We start from the raw sequence: 24,867 nt of genomic DNA on the forward strand, positions 1-24,867 counted from the left end.
TCGATCATTAATATCTGATGTTTCTAATTAATCTGGGCTTTAATGCGAATTCTAGGCTCAATCTTCTTCATCCCAATCATCCTTTATCCATTCTCTCCGTGACCTAATTTATTAAATGGGTAATTTTCAAATGTCTACCAATATTTGTGAATATTTTCAAAATACTCACATGATTTAATTAATATTGTTTTTCTAAAAATTATTTTATTATCAACTATTTTAGGAGCGCAAAAATAAATATTTTGATAATAAAACAAAACAATTAAGGTATTTTAACATTAATCAAACTTATAGGTATTTTGAAACATTCTGAAATAATTGGGGGCTTTTTGATAATTACCGTTTCTATATATGTGTTACCAATTCTTCCACCCTATGCTGTCTGAAAATTTGGAGACGGAAAATGGGAAACACGAAAACGAAAACAGGAAACGACAATCGTTGAAGTTTTCGATTTTTGAAAACGTCGAAGACCTACAGTGTCAAAGACCTAAAGTTAAATAGCTTTAACTTTAATTTAGGAGGGGTTAATTAAATAAATCTAATGTGAATGGGGTTTGATCAATTAAATCCTAATTCATTTAGGGTTGGAGGTTTAGTGAATTTAATTGGTTAATGGATGAATTTTTTTAGATTAATAGGTTAATGGTTTAAACCCAAATCCCAAACCCATTAGGAACCGTTAAGAAACAGTGCCCCTTTTCCCAATCGCTATTTTGTTGCGCCGCAGCTCTTTTTGTCTCTGCCGTCGACGCCGACCGGAGGGGCTGCCAACGCGAAGCCGAATCCCACCTTCACCTCTTCTCCTCTCTCTCATCTTCTGCCGCCTTGCCATCGCGCTCAGCCGCAGATCGAAGCCACCACCGCGTGCCCCCTGCTGCTGCCGGGAGAAGGAGCCGCGCGTCTCCTTCCCTCACGAACCCAGGAAGCGCCGTCCCCTCTTCTCTTCTTTTTCCCTTCCTCGCCTTTCCTCTACCACACGGCCCCGACGCCGTGTCTGCTCTTCTCACCAAGCCCCGACGCCGCTACATCCTCCACCGTTTCTTGTAAGTTTCCGCGCCAACGTTTCGGAAACGGGGACGGCAATCTAAATACCGTTTCCAGACAGCGTAGCTTCCACCTACAAAAACCTCGAGTAAGCGGCGGCGCTGAGAACTAACCACCGCGCAAAGACGCCCACACATTCCTCAGGTAGGCCACTTTTGAATTTCTTGTGTACTAGATCTCAATTAGAAAAATGCTTTGTTCCTTTGATTATTGAAAATTTAAGATTTTTTTAGCAGATCTATAAGTCTGCTAATCTTTTCGTCGACATTTTAGAAATTGAAGAGTTAGTTAAAGATATGGAGTAGCGAATCATGTTTGGTCTCCAGCATGATCCATTTAGTTAATTTTCCTTCCTTTTTTTAACGATTTATAATTTGAATGTCGTACTGTGCACTATTAGCCCCTTGCTGACAGTAGTTGTCTTCAAGGAAATTGCGAGAAATTGGTATTTAGGTGCTAAATTGATTGTTTGCCAGAAGAAAATTAGTTCATGGGTGACTCAGTTTCTTCATTCCCATGTATTTTTTTCTGTCAAGATTTAGCTTAGAAAAAGTTTTATTTTCTGTAGGAATACAACAAATGTAGAGAATAAGTGGTCTGTGTCATTGCCAAACAAGTTCGATATAAAAAAATTTAGATTCGTCTTTATTCATGTCAAATAGTTTCTTCGCTATCTGACAGTCTTAGTTTTATTAGTCCTGTTACAAAATGATGAGACTCGTCTTTATTCATGTCAAATATATGACCTTTGCTCTTCACCTTAAAATCATACATTTTTTATTATTATTATTTTAGAGACAAAGCAAAATGATGAGAGTTGTAGATCTGATGCTGATGTGGATAATACTTTACTATGGTCTTCAAAGTTCTCTGATTGCTTTATTGTGGCCTATCACAAATGCTAATGTACTTGTTGCTTGATGATTTATTTTGGGCAAAATAAAGATTTCTGGTCTTTTTTTGTTCCCTATGTTTTTTTATCACTTATTTGAGAATAATGATCTCGTTGACTGTTTACTATTGTTGTTCAATTGATTGATTCAAGTTTTTGCTTGTCTCTTTACGGACAGAACAGATAAATATTGTGTACATATTTGTATTAAAGGAGCTCAAATTGTTTATTTTGAGTATATTCATCCTTGCTCTCATTTTGGCTTTCTGTCCTCATTGAGGGCAAGGAGGGGATAGTGAAAACCATTGTGGCTTTGCCTATTATTTTCAATACTTTTCACACTACTCTTACACACTTCTCAGTTCTCACTAAATTTTAGCCACTTTATCCTCTATCCTTTAGTTGGTACATAAAGGTAGAAATTACAAGACATTGCTGATGACATTCAGCTTTAGTAGGAAGATGTCTAATGCGCTATTGAATTTTTATAAGAGAAGGGATTATCAACTCTTTAATTTAGGACTCCATCATATATTGCATTTGATAGTTGATTTAGTTTATTTTCTTCTATCAAGATTTAGCTTCTATGCAGCAACTTATATTATCTATCAGAGGTTTAGTATGAATTTTTTTTTTGACTTTATCTTTAATCTAATTGAATTATTTTTCCTTTTCAGGAGAGTGTTTAAGTTTTCTAATGACATATGATTTTTTTTTAATAAGCTAGATGATGAGAATTGTTGGTCTGAAGTTAATGTTGAAATTAAACATCACAATGACCTTCAAAGTTCTCTGATTGCTGTCATTAACTTGCAATGAGTTTGTGATCTGGTTTGAAACTAGGGATAAAATCTTATAATTTATCGTATAATTTTTAAATATTAATTATTTTGTTAATTTTACTAGTTATTAGTAATTAGTCATTCAGGGTTTTTAAGAGAAATAGTCTCTTTACTTTTTATAAAGTGAATTTTCACCTTCATATCAGCAACTTTTCAGTTGAGATTCATTTATGGTATATTTGTTCTTGAGATGTTTATGTCCTTTTCCTGCTGTATCAATATTGTGTCCATCGTTTAGATGAATTTTGGAGCAGTGAGAACGTGGAAGGGAACAATTATAAAAGTATGAAGATGAGGCGTAAACAATTATACAAAATAACATTTTTATATCTTGATGAAAAGTAATTTAAATTGTCATTTGATAATAACAGTTGTGAATAATATTTCACCTCATTTATCTTATTTTTATTTTAGCAATATAATGTCTAATTTATTCAGGTTTTTTTGGGCTACATCACTGATGATACCTCCTTGTTGACTTAATGTCAGCTCAGACAATAAATGCCATCATCCTAAAGTTGTTTTGTTTGCTTGATCAGGTAAGAAGTGTTGCATAGTCTTGATCTAACTTCTGTAAAAACATTGTGGAAGGAAGATAAATAATAAATACCCGAACAAGATGGCAAAGAAAGGTGAGAAGCTGAGCTATACGTATGTAAACTAGCTACTTTTGATGCCCACAGTAGATTCATGTCTGTTAAGTCACATAGTTATATTCTTTGTATTCTAATTTCTATCTGACTAATGTCATGCGAGTTATACTATTTTTTTGTTATTTGTTCTACATGGACATCACAATGTTACTGTTACCATCCTTGTGTAGGACTAGTTACACAATTTATTAGTTTTGGGGAATCTTTTACTTGATATTGGTCCATCCAATATGTTTGGAGAGCAGAAAAGAAGATAAATATAAAGTATCAGTGATAAATTTCCTAAAGATAAAGGAATATGCTCCAAAAAGGATGAAGCTTTTGAAATAAACTGACTAAAGCAAATCATTTTTCCCAAGTTAGTTAACATTTGGTAGTATGTAAAATTTTTTTGTAAATATACAAACACTTCGTATTCATTTGTTTTCATATTGGTTTCTACAATAAATTTATTCATATAATTTCTTTTAGATTTTTCATTTGATTTTAAAGCTCCTGAATCATGATGATCTTTTCTGCTACTGGGCATTAGTCTAAGATAATTCAACATTGTTAAACTGTATAGTACTAATTTGTACCTTTTAAGGAGAAACCAATTGTTCAAAGATTATTTTTCTTAGTTAGAACTAATCTCAAGTAGTTGCATTTGGAACCAGAAGCCTGTTTCACATGAGAATTTCTTTAAAGAAAGTTATTGTTGTTCTTAGCTAAAGTAACTCACATTGTTATATTTGGATTCATAAGCCTATTCCACATGAGAATTATTTAAAAAGAAATTCTGATCTTACTTGTACATAATTTCCCTTCTATTGTTAGATAAGAAATCTAGAAAAGAAAGAGAAGGGGCCAAAAATATTCTGCTTAAGCCAAAAAAGAAGAATCTTAAGTTAAAAGATGGAAAAGAAGCCAAAGGTGTTGAGAGAACTTTGCTTAAGCTTAAAAGGAAGAAGCTTAAGTTAAAAGAAGAACCAAGTCAGCTAAGTTACACTGATCCAAATGTTGGAGCTTCTACTGAAGTTGGAAGTAGTTTGAGCATTGTGGAAGGTAAATGTTTGTATATCCATTTGTAATGTCGTTTACCTACTTTTAAACTACATGTTTTTTTATATATTGAATCACATCAGTTTGGAAATTGGAACTAACAAATGCATTGCATCTACTTGCAAAAGATGTTGAAAAGCCTTTGCTTAAGCTGAGAAGAAAGAAACTTAGGGTAAAGAAGGAATCTGTTATTCCAAATGTCGAAGGTGCTTCTACTGAAGTTGGAGATGATATTTTAAAAGGTATAAGTATGTATGATCCAATTTTTCATGGTCTTGGGGCTACTTCCGAGTTAATCATTGATGATCTTAGATAAAATTAGTTTATTTTTAGTAACACATCTGATGCTTTAGTCTGGCTCCAGTTCCTCTGTATAATGCTATCACATGATTATCTGTGAACTGTCACACAATGGATAACATTGTGTTTATTCAACAATGAATCAATTGATAGACATTGAGATCTCTTTCACACATAATGTTTTAAGAATCATGACAAATTTATTAGAGCCTAAATTGTTCTTGGGCATGTGCTGTTAAGATTCATGACTACTATCTGCAAAAGAAAAGCAATTTCTATAATTTTTTCCCTACCCCCTCCCCTCCTCCTCCTCCTCCTCCTCCTCCTCCTCCATTATTCATGTATTAATGTGTCGTTTCTTAAAAGATGAAGCAAAAGCATGGCCAAGATTCAAGTGTTACTAGATTAAAAAGCAATACATTTGTGTAGACATCAATACACTGACTTTCTAAACTCTAATAATATTCATTGAATTTCAAATTTGTTACTAGATTAAAAAGTTCTTATCAATTTATAGCTAAGCTTAGGAGTTGTAAATTGTGATAGTATGGTCAAGATTCAAATGTCACTGGTGAATCTTATTGAATGAAAGTATAGATATGTACCTTTTTGTTTGTTGATTGGAATATATAGAACATAAGTGAAATAAATCCATGCCATTTGTAGAAGAAAGATAAATTTCTGAAAAGGAAGATGAAAAGGTGAAATACAAAATATTTTTGTGAAAATTTATCTAAATAAGGGAAAATCTGGTGAGCAATTCGAACACTTAGAAATTTCATATCATTTGCTAAAGGGTCTATTTTACCTCTACATTTTGATTATTCCTTGATATATGAATATATCAGTTGAGCATAGCTGTAAAATTTCTTCAAAATGTTGGGAAAGTAGCTGAATGTATTTGGACAGTAAGAGTAGCTAATTCTAATTGCATTTTCTGTTTCTATATTTGACCTCTTAAAAATGTGTGTTTTGGAAAATATATTCCCGTGTTCCACCTGTATACTTTGCTATTGTCATACTCATGCAGATTCTATTTTTTTCTTCTAGTTGCTCAGGCATCAGGACATGACTCTCCAGAGTTTGAAGGAGGAAGTGAGGTCGTTTGCTGTCCCGGTGTCGAGGAAGTGTATTCTGGAGAAAGAGTCAAAACTAGTGAGATTCAGTAGCTCTTAAAAGAACCTACTGGAGTACAGTTTATAAATATGTTTGTATTTATTTTATTTGACAGAAAAGGTAAAGAAGTCCAAAAGGAGCAAAAAGGATGTTGATCTTTTTGTATCAGAGAACAATAGTAAACTGGAAGCCGAAAAGGTTCACCAGATATCCTTGGTGCATGAAGATTGTTCTAGTGGAATGAAAAGTACCTTATTTTCTTTCTTTAATTTTGGTCATATAGTGATATATATGTGTATATGAATGAAGATTGTTCTAGTGGAATGAGAAGTATATTACTTTATATAATTTGGTCAGAAAATGATTAGAATGCATGTAGATACATTATAGATATGTTTTCCAGTATTTACTTTTATAAGTGAATAGGCTTTCGTAGGGAAAAGCATAACATTTGAGAGCTTTTTGATTACTTACTGATATATAATTTCTGAGATAATGTGTTCATATTTATTTTGTTTATGTGACAGAGAAGGTTAAGAAGGATGAAAAGAGGGAAAAGGAGAATGCTCTTCATGTATCAAAGAACAATAGTAAACTGGGAATTCTCAGTACAGTAGATGCTGAAACGGTTAATGAGAGATCCTTGGTGGATGAAGATTGTTCTAGTGGAATAAAAAGTATATTGCTTTCCTTCTTTTACTTTGGATATTGCTATTGCCTTGCTTGTTTTAGCTTGGTTATATAATGATATATATATATGTTACAGATATGTCGTCCAGTATTTATTTCTATAAGTGAACATGCTTCCGTAGTGAAAAGCATAGCTTTTTAGAGTTTGAAATTGCTTAGATGTATAGTTTCTGAGATAATATATTCATTTTTTTTATTTGACAGAGAAAGTAAAGAAGAATAAAAAGAGCAAAAAGGTGAGTGATCTTCATATATCAAAGAACAACAGTGAACTTGGAATTCTCAATACAGTGGATGCTATAAAGGTTGATGAGATATCCTTGGCGGATGAAGATTGTTCTTGTGGAATGAGAAGTATATTGCTTTCCCTCTTTGACTATAGTCCTATAAGGATATATATATCTGTCTCCGATTTTTTTCCCACTATTTGTTTGTATAAGAGAACATGCTTTGGGAAAACATAGATTTTGAGAACTTTCCGAGATTATCCGATGACTTGGTTTCCACATATGACTTGGTTTATATTTTAGGAGGTGAGCCAAATAAGAAACCTTTTTTAAAAAATGAAACAGTGCACCAATCTTTTTCCTATCTGGCCATAGTTCTCCCTGCTAATGTTGGCTTTGTGGGGAGTCACTGCATGTAGGTCTCCTTGCAAGCATAAGGTGATAGTTTTGGCTATCAAGATGTGAATCCTGGTTTCTCAGGTTTAAAAGAGAAAATAGCTTCAAAGTTTTCTCATATTTGGCTCGATCTCAGAAGATGCCAGAAAATGAACAGAAGAGAGATGCAATCAAACTGCCATCTCAATGTGTTTCTAACCGAGGCAGTTTAAACACTTATTAGCATGCCCACTTGATCTCATTGAGATCATAAAACCATAGGTTTGTGTTGACTATTTATTTGTGCTTCATTTGTATTAGAGCAGTTGAACTACCTGTAGAATCATAAAAATATACAGGTCCTTTGAAAATAAAACTAAGATTACAGTTACATATCCGTCACTCATCTCCTGTCAAGTCATCTTAGTTTTGGCATTTTAAGATCCATTGGATCATCATGTAGTTTCTCAAATTTCTTGTGGTGCCAAATACTTGTGCTTGTGATAATCTTTTCTGATTCACAATAATTTACTGCAGCTAGAAAGTATGTTGTGTGGTTTATTTGTTCTATTATTTTGCATTCTCAGAGGCAGAAAACTGTGTCGATTTTACCTTTGCAGTAGTCTTCCATATCACAGAATATGGCTGATCCGCCTCCTACTTTTTCAGAGTGGCTTAATGACTACAAGCAGAACAGACCGGGCTTGAAGATACTACAAGAAAGAATCGATGAGTTTATAATTGCTCATGAAGCACAACTAGAGAAGGTATTTTGCTTTGTCACCCACTGTATCGCCATATGTAAACTAGATATTCAGGTGTCGGCTTTGCCCGAACCCGAACGCCATTCACTTGCCTGTACTTTGCTGTCTTTTTAAAGTGCATAACATAATTGAAAATGACCGTTGATTCATTAGATTTGTACATCATTATATCTCTACCCGGAGCTTTGGCTATACAAATTTGACACTCGTGTTCTATAATTTGCAGGAAAGGAAAGAAAGAGAAGCACAGGCTGCTGAAGGAGGATGGACAGTCGTGGTGCACCACAAAGGCAGGAAGAAAACAACTGATCCAGAAAGTGGAATAACTGTGGGTTCGGTTGCTCAAGCTGCTGTGCTGGATAACATGGCTAAAAAGAAAAGCAAAGTTGCAGAAGATTTTTATAGATTTCAAAAACGGGAAGCACGGAGAAGTGGTAAGTTTGCTTTTCCCTATTTCTGTTTAGCTTAAAACTAATGGTGAGTATAAAAGGTAAGATTTTGCATCTTTGGAAATTACGACTGCACCATCATCTAATCTGACATCTTATATCTGGTTAAGAACCTTCAGATGAAACTTTATTCCTTGGATCTCCATTTACACAAGTTTCCTCAATAGTATAATCTTTCCTCAATAGTTTAGTGGGTTTTTGGAATTTACAGTTAGAATTGAATGGATTTTGCAGCTCATCCTTCCTGCTCTTTCTCTCATCTTGCCGTTTCTTTTGCAGAGATTTTGATGTTGCAGAGCAAATTCGAGCAAGATAAGAAACGTATCAAACAACTGAGAGATGCAAGGAAGTTTAAGCCTTATTGAAACCGGTTACAATTTCAGTTGCAAAAAAAAAAACACCAAGTACGAATCTTTTTTTTTTAATGGAACTCCAATGCAGCCTAATCTCGCATCTGCTTTGGATAATGTATTTGTTTTTGGATAGACTTGTTATGGTTTATCTAATGTGGAAGCAACGGTGACTATGTGACTATTAAAAATATCAGAAGTTAATATTTTTTTCGTTTATATATTTGTAAAAATTAATTTGATTTTGTTGTTATTGAGAAAATATTTTTATTGCGTTGGAATATATTATATTTTTTGATACATTTTATCAAAATATTTAGTCATTAGAGTTTCACTTTGATACAAAAGAAAGGGATGAATTGCTTAAAATTAATAGTTTTAAATATTTAAGATGATTTTTGTAAGATGATAGAAAGATTGAGAAATGTTTTATATATAATACAAATAAGATAATTAAAATGGAGATTAGCATTGGATATTTTATATAATTATAAAGTACTTTTAAAATTTCAAAAAAGTTTTATAAAATGGTGATTAGATCTGATATATTATATGATATTAAATATTGGATTATGACTCGAGTATATCAATAAAAGATGAGAATTAAAAGATGAAGATATTAAGATGGATGTGTGGATATATGAGGATAAACAGAATAAGAAAAGAAAGTATTAAAAAGAAAGTCAAAATTGTATCTATTGAAGAAAAACTTCGAAAGATAAGTTTAAAATAATATAATATGTACTTAGATGATCAATAAATGTTATAATTAGGTAATATAAAATTATGACAAATATATACATCCAACGAAAAAGAGAAAAAAAATTTAATTAATAATAATAAAATAAGATAAAATTTATTTAAATATAAATAATGGTATAAAAGGGGATATAATTATACTCAATTTCAATAATATAAAGAAATAAATTAAAAAATTACAGTTAATCCTTATGAAAAAAAGACATTATTTCAATTAATCAAAACTCAATGGTACTATCGGAGGCGTCAACTCACGTCAAGCGTAGCATAATGCATGTTTGATACCGCTGGGCATGAGAGATTGAGTGAATAATTTGACTTCTAAATATATTGACATCGAGACACGACGTGTTAGTACTTAATTTTAGTTTAAAAGAAATTGGATACGTTTGCAAGTACCTGATATAAGAATAATTAAATTTGAATTTAAAACGTGTTACATTAGAACATAATTGCAAAATCTACATCAAAACTCCCGCTATTTTTCTATTTTCAACTTTCAATTTTCTGTTTCTAAAAAGTAGGAAATTTTCTCAGAATTTAACTGACTCTCCATCTATTTAAACCCACCTCAAGTCTAGAAATTCAAAGTTAAACCAGAAGAAGAGCGACCACCGCAAGGTATGATCTCATCTGAGATTTCCTCCTTGTGATTTTCGCATTCGAGCTTTGGGATGATGCATTTCTTCTACGGGAGATTGTGATTCGATTTTTGTTGGTGATTTCTTTTCCATTGCTCAAATTTCTGGTTGATTTGGTACAGATCGTTAAATTGTTTTTTTTTTACTTTGTATTTTCTTTAATTCAAGATTTGGGATGATTCGTTTGTTGTTTGTTTGAATGTAGTTCGATTTTGCCCAATTTCCAGTTGATTTTGTACGGATCGGATATTGTGAGATTGATTTCTTCGTTCGTAAATTTTTTCTTCGATGCGAGCTTTGGGATGATGCATTAGGTATTTGTTTGATTGTTATTCGATTTTTGGTGGTGATTTCTTTTCTGTTGCTTAAATTTCTAGTTGATTTGCCACAGATATAGTAAGATTGATCGATGGAAGAGGTTCCCGAAATCGATTTAGGGTTTCGGATGTGCACTAACTGCGGCTTGCACGGCAGTTCTGCCACAGGAGGCCTCTGCTTCCAGTGCTATTGCCGCCGCTTCAAGGAAGAGCACGCCGGCTCGGCCTCCTCCTCCTCCTCCGCCTCCGCCTCCCCCTCTACGGCGGTCGTTGATGATCTTTCGGAATCCGCGGCGGCGACCGTGGAAGCGTGGCGGCGGCAACCGAAGCGGTGTCATGTGTGCCGGAAGAAGGTGGGCCTTCTGGGGTTCCGGTGCCAGTGCGGGGAATCCTACTGCGGTCGGCACCGCCTCCCGGAATTCCACGCCTGCACCATCGACTACAAGCTGGCCGGAAGGAAGCGGATCAGATGTGAAAACCCCTTCACCAAGCCTCAGAAGCTGTCCAGGATGTAGGCGGCCTGCGCCTACTACATTATCGGCGTCGACATGCTCCCCGAGATCCAGTTGACCGTCGACATCGCCGGCGTCAAAGAGGTCCCATTATAAGGGATTGATATTTTGAAGATTTTTTGTTTTCCTTTTTAGAATTTAGGGTTTAAACTCTTGCCATTATTATTGTACATCAATCTGTCACTCTGGTCTCTGGCTTTGTATTTTACTCCTTTTTCCTGATCATCAAATTGACCTCTAAATCAGTGATGGCCCCCGGCGCATCAAATTGACAATAGACTTGTAAATCTAGGGACAGTGATAAGTGAATCTTTTTTGTAAAAAGTGATAAGTGAAATAACCCTCGAATACAGTTGAATTTATTATCGGAGATTTCTGGAACATAATTGAATTGATTACGACGGAATAAATTTATTAAAGTGGATAAGGATCGAATTTCAGAGAAGCCGAAATAATGTCTTCCTTCGTCGTGGTTAATTATACTTTTTCGATTTACTTTTTCACAGATGATCGTGAAGTCGATCGTGTAGGGTTGTTAGGATGATGATTTTCATATTTTATTGAAAAGAGTTTGTTATTAAGGATAGATTTGTTAAAATGAGATAAGGATCAAATTTTGATGAAACTAAAGGAATGTTCTTTTCTTTTCTATCGTGATTAACTGTAATTTTTCAATTTATCTCGTTATATATGATCATAAAGTAGATTGTGACCACCGTATTGGTAAATTTTATTTTTTGCTAAGTGATAAGTGAAATAAAATAAAATTTATGTGTGAAATAAAAAAACAAACTCTATAAGTGTAAAATTTATAAATAAAATTTTATATAGACTTTGTTTTCATGGAAGATGATAGATTGAAATGATAAATGTATAAAAGAGAGGAGGTGAGAATAAGAAAACTTATTGTTCGAGTTGCACATGAATAATTTAATATTTGATAAACGAATGAAATTTTAATAAATTTTAAAAACAGACACTTAAATTTAATTTTCTAAAAAAAAGAATTTGTTTTCCAATTCATTCTTTCATTTTATCTGTCGATTTTGGAGGTGGAGAAAACAGGCCTTTTAAAAATAATCAATCTTTAACATGTAAATTTTTCTCCAAAAATGTATTCCCATTTCAAAATCCTTCATCGTGCGTTGAACGCCATATGGCCTTTTCACTGACTGCTTCGACCTCGGCTAAACCGAAGATGAAAGCGACCACGACAAATTGAATCCTTCAGCGGCCGGCATTTTCATCCATTTTTGATTTTCTCCACAAGTTTAAACAAAATTTAATGCTCAACTTCCTCTCCTCTTCCGGTGCTTCCAAGGTTGTTCCAATCATCATTACGAAAGGAGAGCCAGACTTGATGTTGAGGGAGAAAGAACCCAAGCCACTTTTCTGATACGACTATACGAGGTACTGCAACTGTTTGTATTTTCGATTTATCATCCCGTTTTTCAGTGGAAGTTGTATCTTTTAATCTAGGTTTAGGTCAAGAAACATGCCCTCCTTTAATCTCACTTACTAAAGCTCTCTCCTTGTTGTATTTTCTTCTTGATTTCTTTTGTTTATTTGGGTGACAGAGTTGATGCAGAGGAGAGAAGGAACCGAAGCAAGTTTCCCCCTTCATCTTGTATGGTTCTGCTACTATTTAATACTGATTTATTTGTTTTCTATTTTTTATTGTGCTTGCAGGTTTCAAGTTTGCATTTCGATTTTTCTCTTCTTTTCTTTTATTCAGGAGAAGTTTCTGTTTCAATCTAGGTTTAAATCTGTTCTCATGCTTTTTTGTTCTCTAGACTCTGTGTGTCAAGAAACATGTTTTTATATAATCTAATTTACCATCCTCTTCTTCTGTTCTCTTTTTGTGTATTTGGGTAAAGCTTAATCCCTGAACCTAAGAGATTACAATAGTTTGATAAAACTAGATTGATTCTTATATTTTGGTTTCAGAAATCTTGTACTTTGGCTGTGTATTTTTATAATTGAAGTTTGCACTTTAAGCCCAATATAGTTGCCTATGAGTCAGTTTTCTTACTTCATGTGTAGGAATCAAATCATAAAATTCAAGTGTATTTTTCATTCTGCAAGTTGTTTCTTGGGATAATTAAAGAAGACACTCAAACAATCTAATCTATTGGGCAAGTGGATTCACCTCCTACAGACTGTAAAATTGTTATCAAAATGGGATTCACCTTTTGATACAATTATGTTAGTCCTCAATTTTTTTACTGACTTTGACCTTGGTAATATAATAGATCTGTCATCTGAAATCTGTTTTACCATTCTGTGCATAAGTTTTCTTTTTAAAAAAAAAATATTTAAAGAAATCTTTAAATTCTTTTCTTCCTTTTTCTCAAGCAGGAAATGATTTAATTCTCAAAGATCATGTTGACAAAAGGTTAGGCGTCTTAACACCTCCCTAAATATTATGTTGTTAAATAAACTTTCAGTTTTTTATCTAACCATTTTGTCTGATGCAATTATCTTTCGTGTGGGAATAGGTATATGGATAATTGTTGGATCAATTGTTGTCATTGTGATCCTAACATCAATTGTATCATGGCGCTTATTCAAGAAACGGCATCCACCAAATCCATCTATTTCAGATGAAGGTATTCGAGTTATCTTTTGTCACATATGAGAATGTGGCTATGAAATTTATCTCAATGCCCTAAAATCTTGTTGTATAGAAACTGCAACCTCCAAGGTACTCGTATTCAAGGAACCGGGGTGTCGGAAAATGTCAGTTAGGGAAATCTATGCTGCTACAAATGATCTGAATGCGCTAAACTTCATCGGTGAGGGGGTAGCTGGTAATTATTTCTGCCCTTATATACATTTCATTTTCAACGAAATGAAGTTAAAGATTTTTGAGATTGAGGAAATGAATTAATTTTTGAGAACAAGACTTTGCATTCCAGGGAAGGTCTATAAAGGTCTGCTCTCAAATGACTGCCATGTCGCAATCAAACACATCAAGGATGGATTTGGAGAGACATTCATGAGAGAAGTCACCAGCATGTCTCATATTCGTCATCCAAACCTTGTTGCTCTGTTGGGTTTCTGCAAAGAAGAGGAAGAATGTTTTCTCGTCTATGAATTGTGCACAAATGGAAATCTATCCGAGTGGCTCTTTGGTAACGAGTCCTTGAAAATTAAAGCTAATAAATTATATCTTCTTGGCTATTAATTCGTCTGAGGTGCTGAATGAATATGAACCTAATGTTGCAGGAAAAGATAAAACTTTATCATGGACTCAAAGACTTGAGATTGCGATTGGCAGCGCTTGCGGCCTTTGGTTTCTTCATACCTATCCAGAAGGCTGTATTGTTCATCGGGATGTTAAGGTTGGGTTCAATTTTGCACTGACTGTACTGACCTGCTTGAGATTATAAACTAAAGCTAATATTGCCACTCGTTGATCATGCAATTAATATAATGTTTTGCAGCCAACAAATATTCTTCTCGGTGCTGATTTTGAAGCGAAACTCTCGGATTTCGGTTTGTCGAAAGTAGTAGACCTTGGTGCTTCTTTTGTGAGCTCTGAGGTGAGGGGAACCTTTGGTTACGTTGATCCTGAATACCGTCAGAATCGCCGGGTAAATGCAGCCGGAGATGTGTATAGTTTTGGAATCGTCCTCTTACAACTTCTCTCGGGGAAACGAGCGATCAACATGAACTTGAAAAAGCCAATGCCATTGAGCAAAATGGTCAGTCAGTTCTACTACTTGCTTTGCTGCTTTCTATATATATATGCCCTCCTATAACATGATCATAAACCTTCACTTTTTAATTTGACAGTCTCGTGATATATAGCTAGCCTCAACTGATTCATGGGTTGATCATCTGAAGTTATTACAAAGGATGAAAAATGTTTAGACTAGATTCACTAAGAGCAAACTAATTAAGAGCAAACTAATTATCCATGAATATATATATATATATATATGCTGACAAATTAAAAACTTGTTCACTCCAGTGTCGACAAATGCTTACAGAAGGGGGTGCCCTTTCGGACTGCGCTGACCCGAAACTTGAAGGAGAGTATTCACTCGAAGCGTTTGAGCTTGCTCTCGAGCTCGCTCTATCTTGCCTTGCACACAAACAGCGACGACCGAAGATGGCGGAGGTTGTAGCAAGCTTAGAAAAAGCATTGGAAATCTCAAACAAACCAATGGAGATCATGTCTACTGTAACTAATGCATATATATCTAGCTAGTAGTCTTTCTATTAATTGACAAATAGCATCATCTTCTTGTATTATTGCTTCATTGTCAAGTTTTTTTAACAAGGAGCGTCTTGATCTTTGCCCTTGGGAAATACTCCAGAAGTTAATTAGGTTCATATTTTTAACAAAAAAAACTTGTAAACTAAGGAGATAATTAAATTGGGAAAAAATAATTTAAAATAAAAATAAATCATTGTGATAAAATATAACCTTTGAATAAGATAAGGGCCTACTTCTACTTCTCGAAGTGCTAACTTCCATTTTAAACTTTATTCGCCATGAAATCTATCTTTGTACCCCATGATTATTACCACTAGATTCTTCAGCATGTGATGTGAAACACCACCACTGACTAGTCCAAATCCAGGCATTTTTTGTCCTTGAAATTAAAAGTATATTTAATTTCACATGAATTAGTACGGCTATTGGTTAATAGAATTATATATTTATTGTCATTTGGTTTTATTATATATATATATATATTTAGTTTGACTAATTTTTATAATTGTTTTAGTGTAAAATTCATTGGAGATTCTATTTGAATGCACACCTCGAACCAATTTGCTTAAATATTGGAAAAGGATTGAGTGATGATGGAGGAAGGGATATCTCCAAAGCCAAAGGAGAAGCCATGATGGAGAAGCCATTGGGAAAAAGAACGGCTACGACCTTCAAAGACGTGAACAAATTAAAATGGTGAATTAATAAACAAATTAAAGGAGGGGAAAAAAAGTTGAAGCATCGTCAACTTTCACCACTGGTCTTCTTGAAATGCGGGGGGAACACAACAAACAGTCAATAAAAAAAACTAAAAGAAAAAGGAGTTTGATATTAATATACAGTACATGCAGTCATTTTTTTGAGAAAAAATTATAGAAAAGTAATCCTTATCCACTTTAACAATTTTGTTAACTATATCCCCGGACACTAAATTCTATAACCAATCTTGCATAAACTAGATAAATAAATATTCAATCAATCTTGATGGAGTGTAGTGGTACTATGTTGCATTATGGTTTAAATCTAATTAATGACTTTTCAAATTGGTATATCACAACAACAATATGATAATAAATAATTATCATTTAAAACATTTTTAAAAAATCTTATAATAAATAATTTATTATTTAAATGTTAGGACGATATTGATTTGATATCCACTTAATAGACTCTTTTGTAAAGTTCACATTAATACTAAGATGCAATTTAAGGCCTGTTTAATGTCAAATTACTTTTCAATCTTTTCATTTTTTTTGTTAAAAATGTTTCAGATCTAAGACTGAAATGTCTATTATTATTATTATATTATTACCACCTAAATTGTGCATTTATTAATAGAGAGGAAGTATTTTGACAAAATATATAAATTATTTGACATGGAATATTGTCAACAAATGTTTGAAGAAGTAATGTTGGATATTATATTTTAACATAAAATATAAATATCAGGTTATATTAGATTGGAGGAAAATAAAAAATTATACTAGTATTAGATTGGAGAAAAAAAAAAATAAAGGTTTATATTTTTATTTATATATTAATATTTTTTTTAATAAAATAGATAAATCGTTGGGGCGCTTTCAGCTAGATGCTGAACCGCAAGGGAACATGTGACTGACTATATAAACACTTTTTGTTCTCTTCCGCCCTTCTTCACACTCCACAGTTGTCAATCCACATCACTCACTGCTCCTCCCTGCCTCCTGCCTCGATCCGGTGCTCTCGTTGCCTCTGCGGTGAGCTTGATCCGTGCCCCTTTTCTTCCTCCGCCGGATCTTACGGAGCTCAGACATGAAAGGGTTAGGGCTGTTCATTCTCGCGATGATCTCACTGAACGGATCTGGTTCTGCTTCGGCTGCTTCACCTGCAAGTGAGTACTCTTCTCGCTCAAATTTGGCTCTCTACATTGCATTTTTAACACATTGCGCGTTTTTGATGTTCTAGGGGAGATTGTTAGTGCGGCGGTCTCCAATGCTGCATCTGCGCTCGTGAATAGGTTTTGGTCACTGAAATCTACAAGAAAAAATGGTATTTTCTTTTTCTTTTTTGTTCTTTCTGTTGGATTTGTGGCTTGATCTGCACTATTTGTTGCAGCGATCTCTGCCAACCGTCCGCTGATGAAATTTGAGAGCGGGTATACAGTCGAGACAGTGTTTGATGGGAGTAAGCTCGGGATTGAACCCTACTCGGTCGAGGTGACGCGGAGCGGAGAGCTGCTGCTGCTGGATTCTGTCAACAGCAACTTGTATCAGATTTCACTGCCATTGTCGAGATGTGAACTTTTTTTGCTTGATATTTACTTGGAAATTGTTTTTTTTTAAATTTCTACGGCTTCCATTCAGTGATATTCGATTAATTACCTCAAACTGAACTTGGTACTTCCACTTAAAAAGATCTAAAATTTGAGCAGAAATGCTGAGAGATTGCATTACGTTATTCTGCCAGATTTCTGAGAGAGTGGCAATCAAACTTTAGGGGTTTAAGTTATTATTCCACTACTTTAGGGATTTAATTTGTTCTATTCCAGCTAGGCCTATCTCAGATTTAGACTTTTTTTTTTTGAAGTTCTAAGTTTTATCCTGTCTTTATTCACTATGTTTATCATTTGCCAAATTTGCACCTTTTGCCATTCATAGACTAGTCGTCTGAAAATCCTCGAATTTTTGTGTTCCATTGCGGGAGCAACAAGGTTAAAGCCCTTCGAATAGTATTGTTATACAGATTTGAACCGTGGACCCTATGTTGAGCTTTACTTCTAAATTTGAAGAAAGCTAACAAAAAATGATTTATAATGCTAAGGTATCAGAATAATGTTTGATTTGAAGAAAGTTTTCCATCCTAAAGTGCTTAAAGTGTTTCTGTGTATGTTTTTGTGATGAAACCATATGTATATAAAACTTCCTAGCTGATCGTACTTGTGCACTTTTGACTACTTCAGATAGCAGACCTAAGCTTATTGCTGGTTCTCTGGAAGGCCTTGGGGGTCATGTGGATGGAGGTCTGAGGGAGGCAAGACTGAACCATCCTAAAGGATTTACAGTTGATGAAAGGGGGAATATATATGTTGCAGACGCAGCAAACATGGCAATCAGGAAAATCAGTGACATGGGTAAGATAGAATTCATGAAGCATGGTAAACATTATGTATGCAGGCCTTATGGATAGGAATAGAATGCTGAAAGCTAATTGCAGAATTTCTTGTTAAAAAATCTATCCAAAATTTAACTTTAGATAGGTCAGGCATTTTAAATTAAAGACAAGGTCCATTTTTGTTCTAACAGTTGCATGAATTATGGGCAAAGTAATAGGAATTGGTTTCACGAATCCAAATAATGCTACATAGTTGGAAGTCATTACAACTGGGACTCAGAAGGTTGGAGTTAATTTGCTATTGAGTAAATATTGAGGGGAAAAAAACTATGCTTTATGATGTTATGGTTGCTAAGATACATTTGGTCCTGAATGTGCTTGTATATTGCTCTAGGCTTTTAAGCTATTACTATTTATCTTTCAATTTTAAGGGGCCTTGTTCTAGAGATCTGTGAAATATTAAGAGTTAACTTTGTTTCAGCATGCTATGAAGAGAGTTACTATTCAAAATATCCTACCTTATTTTGTGGTTCAATCTGTGTAGGGGTCACAACCATTGCCGGAGGAAAGTGGAGTAGAGCTGGGCATTCTGATGGTCCCAGCGAAGGGGCAAAGTTCTCTACAGATTTTGAAGTTGTTTATATTGCTAGTAGCTGCTCTCTCTTAGTTGTCGACCGAGGAAACCAAGCAATCAGAGAAATTCAACTCAACATTGACGATTGTGCTCACCAATACGACACTGGTTTTCCTCTCGGTATTTTCTTCTATTTTACTAGTAGTCACTTCATTAGTAGTATATAACAATACTAATGACTGCTGCATTAAAATTTGACTTCTCGTATGTTGACATGTACGTTGAATGGTATTTATGAAATGTTCTAATTTTTTCCCAACATAGGAATCGCTGCTCTATTTGCTGCTGTTTTCTCTGGTTACATGCTTGCTTTACTCCAAAGGCAGGTGGGAGGAATGGTCTCTACCAAAAATGTGAGTACTTAATTGATATCCTACTTTGCTAGATTTATTAAAGGAGAGCATTATTCATTATGTTCTTTATCAAGACAGTAACTATCCCGCAAGTGGTTTAAGTAGACAAAATTAGGAATTTGTTTTCCTTGAATATATCCCTCCAAAGTTTAGATAACTTGATTCCTTTATTGATAAAACATTTAAAATTTTGTTCAGATGGGCTAGGAGAAAGAAAATGCACCAGTACATACTAGTCATAGAACCTTTAAATTCAGTTATAGTAGATATTAACAACTAGATGTGTTAAAACTTGGTTGCATGGTGAACAAATTTGATAGTTTTTTTTTTCAGTCAATGGGCGCATATTACAGTTGTTTCCATGGAAAGTGATTGACAGATTAGAAACATGGCAAACAGAAATTTTTCATCTGGCCAATAGTAAAATAAATTCCCCTCTAACAACCCTGCATTTGGCAACTTTCGCTATTCCCTAGTTCAATCCTCTGTCAACTTCTGGTGTTGTCTTGAGGTGGAACTACCTTTTTGTTCAATCTGAGGAGCTCCCTCCAAGCAAAGTTCCTAGCAGCTTCTTATGAGCTCCCTCGTGGCTGGATAGGCGCTAATCAAGCTGCCCTTATGCCCAATCTGGTGGACCAGATAGTAATTGTGATGAAGCTCTAGTTGGAGGAGGCACAGATTTAGGTGGAACTTGATCAGGCAAACCAGGCAGGGATTTTGACCGAGCTTGATTTGGTAGAGCTCGATAGTGAGGAAGAAATGGAAGGAAGGGGAAATATTTCCCTTTGTTCGTAGACAAACAAGGGAAAATAATTGACTTTTCCTAAAAAAGTTTTCTTCTGAAAATTTTTTATACCTGAAAATAACTATTTGCCACGGAACAAACATATCCTTAGGAACTAAAAAAAAAACTTGAATTGTTATCTCAAGCAAACAGCACTTGTCTTCATATGTTCATAAAACATCCTTTTACTGAAAATAGAATGATTTTTTTTACCAGGATCCTCAAACTGCTATGAAAGGAACAACCATGTCTCCATACCAGAAACCAACCAGACAATCAATAAGACCACCACTTATTCCGACTGGAGATGAAGTGGAGAACACAGATGAAGAAGGCCTCTTCACTGCATTTGGAAAGCTTGTATCTCGAGTATTCAAAAGGAGATCAAAAACTGCACATTTTCAGCAGCAACAGCAGAGATCTAGCAATTGGCCCACGGCAGACAGTTTTGTCCTGCCAGAGGATGAGATACCACCACCATTAGAGACAAGAACTCCAACTACGCTAGCGAGTTACTCTTTCACATCGAAAGAGCCCGAAAAAATCCAACACATTCGACACACATCGCCTTATCCAGCTGGATGGCATGCCGAACCACATCAACAACAGCAGCAACAAGTTTATCAACGACAACATCTCCAACGACACAGACAATACTCATCTGGCCCACAAACTTATTACGAGCAGAGCTGTGAAACAACAAATGAGATCATTTTTGGAGCGGTTCAGGAGTTGGATACCAAGCGGCAGATGGTGGAGATTAAGGCGCTAAACTACGGCGATCCCATTTATGAGCAGTATGGTGTGCGCTACCGAAATAGTTACGCAGGTTTTGGCAACTACTGATTAGATGGAGGTTGAATCTTTAGTTTTTCGCAGGAAAGTTTCTCAGCTAGGTTATATATTTATATCTATGTTATATTGTGATCTTTCACTACATGCCTATGAAATGGGGAAAAAATATAAAATTTCTGATGCTATATTGTAATCTCAAACAATCTTTATCTTTGTTTTCTTAAGGGAAATCTAAGCGTAAGATACGATATTGTTGTAATAGATGGTGCAATGCTCTTGTGCTTTGGCTCTCTCTGATCGGATACAGCAGCAGTAGAGGATAAGTGGCAGCGGCAGACTTCCCACACTGGTAAACTGAATATTATCCACTTCCAAGGAATTTTAGTGTGCCGCGGCAGACTTCTTCCCACACTGCCTCTGGGAATCCTCTTTTCCTTGTATTTCACAAGACTTTGGCAATAGAAGCATATCACCAGCCAGCTGCTCCAAGGTCCATCCATCTCTGATGTCGTAAGGGAAACAGAGCGTGAGCGCTCATGGGGACGGATCCATTGTGCTAGAATTGTGTGAATCGATGGGAATATGAAGCCTTGTGCCACTCCCACAACGAAGCAGCGTGCAATGACCATTACGCGAGTGGGTGGGATGCCGAGGGGGGAATTGAAATGAAGAGGAGATGATGTGATCCTCACCGGCGTCGACCGTTACTAGACGTGGTAATATCTTATTTATTCTGAAAGCAAATATGTTTAAAATAAAATTAACTAATATCATTTTTAAAAACTTATTAAATTTTTTTTCTTCAAATAATATTACGGTTTCATTCAGTTCGAGGGAATTTTTATAATAGTATGAATTTATTAAGCGAATTTTTATATCTGAAATCCTAAATGTTATAGAAATCAATTCCAAAAAAAAGTTTTTGTAATGAAAATTAATCAGAAAATCATTTATTTTATTTTAATAAAATTTGGATGAAATATTTTATCCTAAATTTAAATAGATCTAATGTAGATTTCATTGCTCTACTTCTCGGTCCGATTGGGTTTGGCTTTCCGGTTCTATATGCTAATTTATCTCAAAACCCTAAAAAACCTCGCTTGCGCCTTGCGGAGGAAACTGAGATGGAACCGGAGGCGATGGAATCCGACGCTGCTTTCCTTTCCGGTGACGATGAGACCGCTGCCTTGGACGGGGACGACCTTGCTGTCGGCGTCCTGGCCCGCTTCCAATCCTCTTCCAACGAAGACCGCCAGCACCTTTGTTCCACGGTCGGCGCCATGGCTCAGGCCCTCAAGGACCAGGGCATCCCGCACACTCCTGTTGCCTACTTTGGCGCCACCATATCCTCCCTTGACCGGCTTTCTCGCAACCCCGCCTCCGGCTCCGACCGATCCTTGGTGGATGAAGATTGTTCTTGCGGAATGAGAAGTATATTGCTTTTCCTCTTTGACTATGGTCCTATAAGGATATATATATCTCTCTCGCCGATTTTTTTCCCACTATTTGTTTGTATAAGAGAACATGCTTTGGGAAAACATAGATTTTGAGAACTTTGAGATTATCTGATGACTTGGTTTCCACATATGTTTACTACTTGGTTTATATTTTAGGAGCTGAGCCAAATAAGCAACCCTTTCTAAAAAAATGAAACAGTGCACCAATCTTTTTCCTATCTGGCCATAGTTCTCCCTTCTAATGTTGGCTTTGTGGCGAGTTGCTGCATGTAGGTCTCCTGGCAAGCATAAGGTGATAATTTTGACTAGATATGAATCCTGGTTTCTCAGGTTTAAAAGAGAAAATAACTTCAAAGTTTTCTCATATTTGGCTCGATCTCGGAACATGCCAGAAAATGAACAGAAGAGAGATGCAATCAAACTACCAGTATCAGCACACAATAAAAAATGGTTCAGCCACTAGGCTGATGTTCCTTGGTAGAGAAAATAGATGTCACGTAAGTAGTTTTCATGGTGTTGCGAATCACAAATTCACAATGGTACAGAAATCACATTGATATGCAGTTTCAATTGGACTGTATCATGCTTTATTTTCATCTCAATGTGTTTCTAACCGAGGTAGTTTAAACACTTATTAGCATGGCCACTTGATCTTGAGATCATAAAACCATAGGTTTGTGTTGACTATTTATTTGTGCTTCATTTGTATTAGAGCAGTTGAACTACCTGTAGAATCATAAAAATATACAGGTCCTTTTGAAAATAAAATTAAGATTACAGTTACATATTCGTCACTCATCTCCTCCTGTCAAGTCATCTTAGTTTTGGCATTTTAAGATCCATTGGATCATCATGTATTTTCTCAAATTTCTTGTGGTGCCAAATAGTTGTGCTTGTGATAATCGATTCTGATTCACAAAAATTTACTGCAGCTAGAAAGTATGTTGTGTGGTTTATTTGTTCTATTATTTTGCATTCTCAGAGGCGGAAAACTGTGTCGATTTTACCTTTGCAGTAGTCTTCCCTATCACAGAATATGGCTGATCCGCCTCCTACTTTTTCAGAGTGGCTTAATGACTACAAGCAGAAGAGACCGGGCTTGAAGATACTACAAGAAAGAATCGATGAGTTTATAATTGCTCATGAAGCACAACTAGAGAAGGTATTTTGCTTTGTCACTCACTGTATCGCCATATGTAAACTAGATATTCAGGTGTCGGCTTTGTCCGAAAGCTATTCACTTGCCTGTACTTTGCTGTCTTTTTAAAATGCATAACATAATTGAAAATGACCATTAATTCATTAGATTTGTACATCATTATATCTCTACCCGGAGCTTTGGCTATACAAATTTGACACTCGTGTTCTATAATTTGCAGGAAAGGAAAGAAAGAGAAGCACAGGCTGCTGAAGGAGGATGGACAGTCGTGGTGCACCACAAAGGCAGGAAGAAAACAACTGATCCGGAAAGTGGAATAACTGTGGGTTCGGTTGCTCAAGCTGCTGTGCTGGATAACATGGCTAAAAGGAAAAGCAAAGTTGCGGAAGATTTTTATAGATTCCAAAAACGGGAAGCACGGAGAAGTGGTAAGTTTGCTTTTCCCTATTTCTGTTTAGCTTAAAACTTATGGTGAGTATAAAGTAACATTTTGCATCTGAAATTAGGACTGCACCATCATCTAATCTGACATCTTATATCTGGTTAAGAACCTTCAGATGAAACTTTATTCCTTGGATCTCCATTTACACAAGTTTCCTCAATAGTATCTTTATAATCTTTCCTCAATAGTTAGTAGGTTTTTGGAATTTACAGTTAGAATTGAATGGATTTTGCAGCTCATCCTTCCTGCTCTTTATCTCATATTGCCGTTTCTTTTGCAGAGATCATGATGTTGCAGAGCAAATTCGAGCAAGATAAGAAACGTATCAAACAACTGAGAGATGCAAGGAAGTTTAAGCCTTATTGAAACCGGTTACAATTTCAGTTGCCAAAAAAAACCAATTACGTTTTTTTTTAATGGAACTCCAATGCAAGCCTAATCTAGCATCTGCTTTGGATAATGTATTTGTTTTTGGATAGACTTGTTATGGTTTATCTAATGTGGAAGCATTGGTGACTATGTGACTATTAAAAATATCAGAAGTTAATATTTTTTCGTTTATATATTTGTAAAAATTAATTAGGTTATTGAGAAAATATTTTTATTGCGTATGAATATATTGTATTTTTTTTATATATTTTATCAAAGTATTTAGTCATTAGAGTTTCACTTTGATACAAAAGAAAGCGATGAGAGACAAAAGCAGCGAAAGAGGTTAAGAAAGCGTTGAATGAAAAATTTAAACTGTTATATTTAAATAGTTAAAGTGAGAGAAGAAAAGATAAAAGAGGGATGTAATAGGGTATTAAGTAAATGAGGGAGAAATAAAAAAATAATAACAGAGGATAAGATATTAGTAAAGGATGAAGAAATAAAAAAAAATGAAAGAGGTATTTTAATTAATTTTTGAATGAAGATTTAGATTATTAATTTAATTTAGGTAATTTAAAAAG

At 35.0% G+C, this 24,867-nt stretch overlaps 3 protein-coding genes, 2 non-coding genes and 1 pseudogene across 5 annotated transcripts; all 6 read left to right on the plus strand.

The window, feature by feature from the left end:
• The first annotated feature begins 1,178 nt into the window (after positions 1 to 1,178).
• On the plus strand, positions 1,179 to 8,965 carry LOC141824773 (uncharacterized). Its single transcript, XM_074712111.1, has 11 exons — positions 1,179 to 1,191; positions 3,321 to 3,413; positions 4,251 to 4,478; positions 4,604 to 4,717; positions 5,826 to 5,930; positions 6,007 to 6,138; positions 6,419 to 6,568; positions 6,786 to 6,935; positions 7,853 to 7,950; positions 8,174 to 8,381; positions 8,676 to 8,965. Exons 2-11 carry the CDS (start codon positions 3,401 to 3,403, stop codon positions 8,759 to 8,761), a joined length of 1,284 nt encoding a protein of 427 aa, XP_074568212.1. The 5' UTR covers positions 1,179 to 1,191; positions 3,321 to 3,400; the 3' UTR covers positions 8,762 to 8,965.
• Positions 1,849 to 1,926, plus strand: LOC141825818 (small nucleolar RNA R160). The gene has a single exon (XR_012601568.1). It is a non-coding gene; the product is annotated as a small nucleolar RNA R160 (small nucleolar RNA).
• LOC141825820 (small nucleolar RNA R160) lies at positions 2,661 to 2,740 on the plus strand. The gene has a single exon (XR_012601570.1). It is a non-coding gene; the product is annotated as a small nucleolar RNA R160 (small nucleolar RNA).
• A 4,371-nt stretch (positions 8,966 to 13,336) lies between the features above and the next one.
• Positions 13,337 to 15,191, plus strand: LOC141823646 (putative receptor-like protein kinase At5g18500; annotated as a pseudogene).
• A 1,800-nt stretch (positions 15,192 to 16,991) lies between these two features.
• Positions 16,992 to 20,907, plus strand: LOC141824953 (uncharacterized). The gene is made up of 7 exons (XM_074712300.1): positions 16,992 to 17,070; positions 17,145 to 17,228; positions 17,295 to 17,474; positions 18,139 to 18,309; positions 18,835 to 19,044; positions 19,189 to 19,277; positions 20,278 to 20,907. Exons 1-7 carry the CDS (start codon positions 16,992 to 16,994, stop codon positions 20,905 to 20,907), a joined length of 1,443 nt encoding a protein of 480 aa, XP_074568401.1.
• A 1,009-nt stretch (positions 20,908 to 21,916) lies between these two features.
• Positions 21,917 to 24,477, plus strand: LOC141825431 (uncharacterized). Its single transcript, XM_074712814.1, has 4 exons — positions 21,917 to 22,287; positions 23,378 to 23,475; positions 23,693 to 23,900; positions 24,195 to 24,477. Exons 1-4 carry the CDS (start codon positions 21,981 to 21,983, stop codon positions 24,278 to 24,280), a joined length of 699 nt encoding a protein of 232 aa, XP_074568915.1. The 5' UTR covers positions 21,917 to 21,980; the 3' UTR covers positions 24,281 to 24,477.
• The last annotated feature ends 390 nt before the right edge of the window (positions 24,478 to 24,867 follow it).

The sequence above is a fragment of the Curcuma longa genome, chromosome 3 (genome assembly GCF_044706935.1).
Source record: "Curcuma longa cultivar G26 ecotype Majalengka, Jawa Barat chromosome 3, ITB_CL_G26_1.1, whole genome shotgun sequence".
Lineage (NCBI taxonomy): Eukaryota > Viridiplantae > Streptophyta > Magnoliopsida > Zingiberales > Zingiberaceae > Curcuma > Curcuma longa.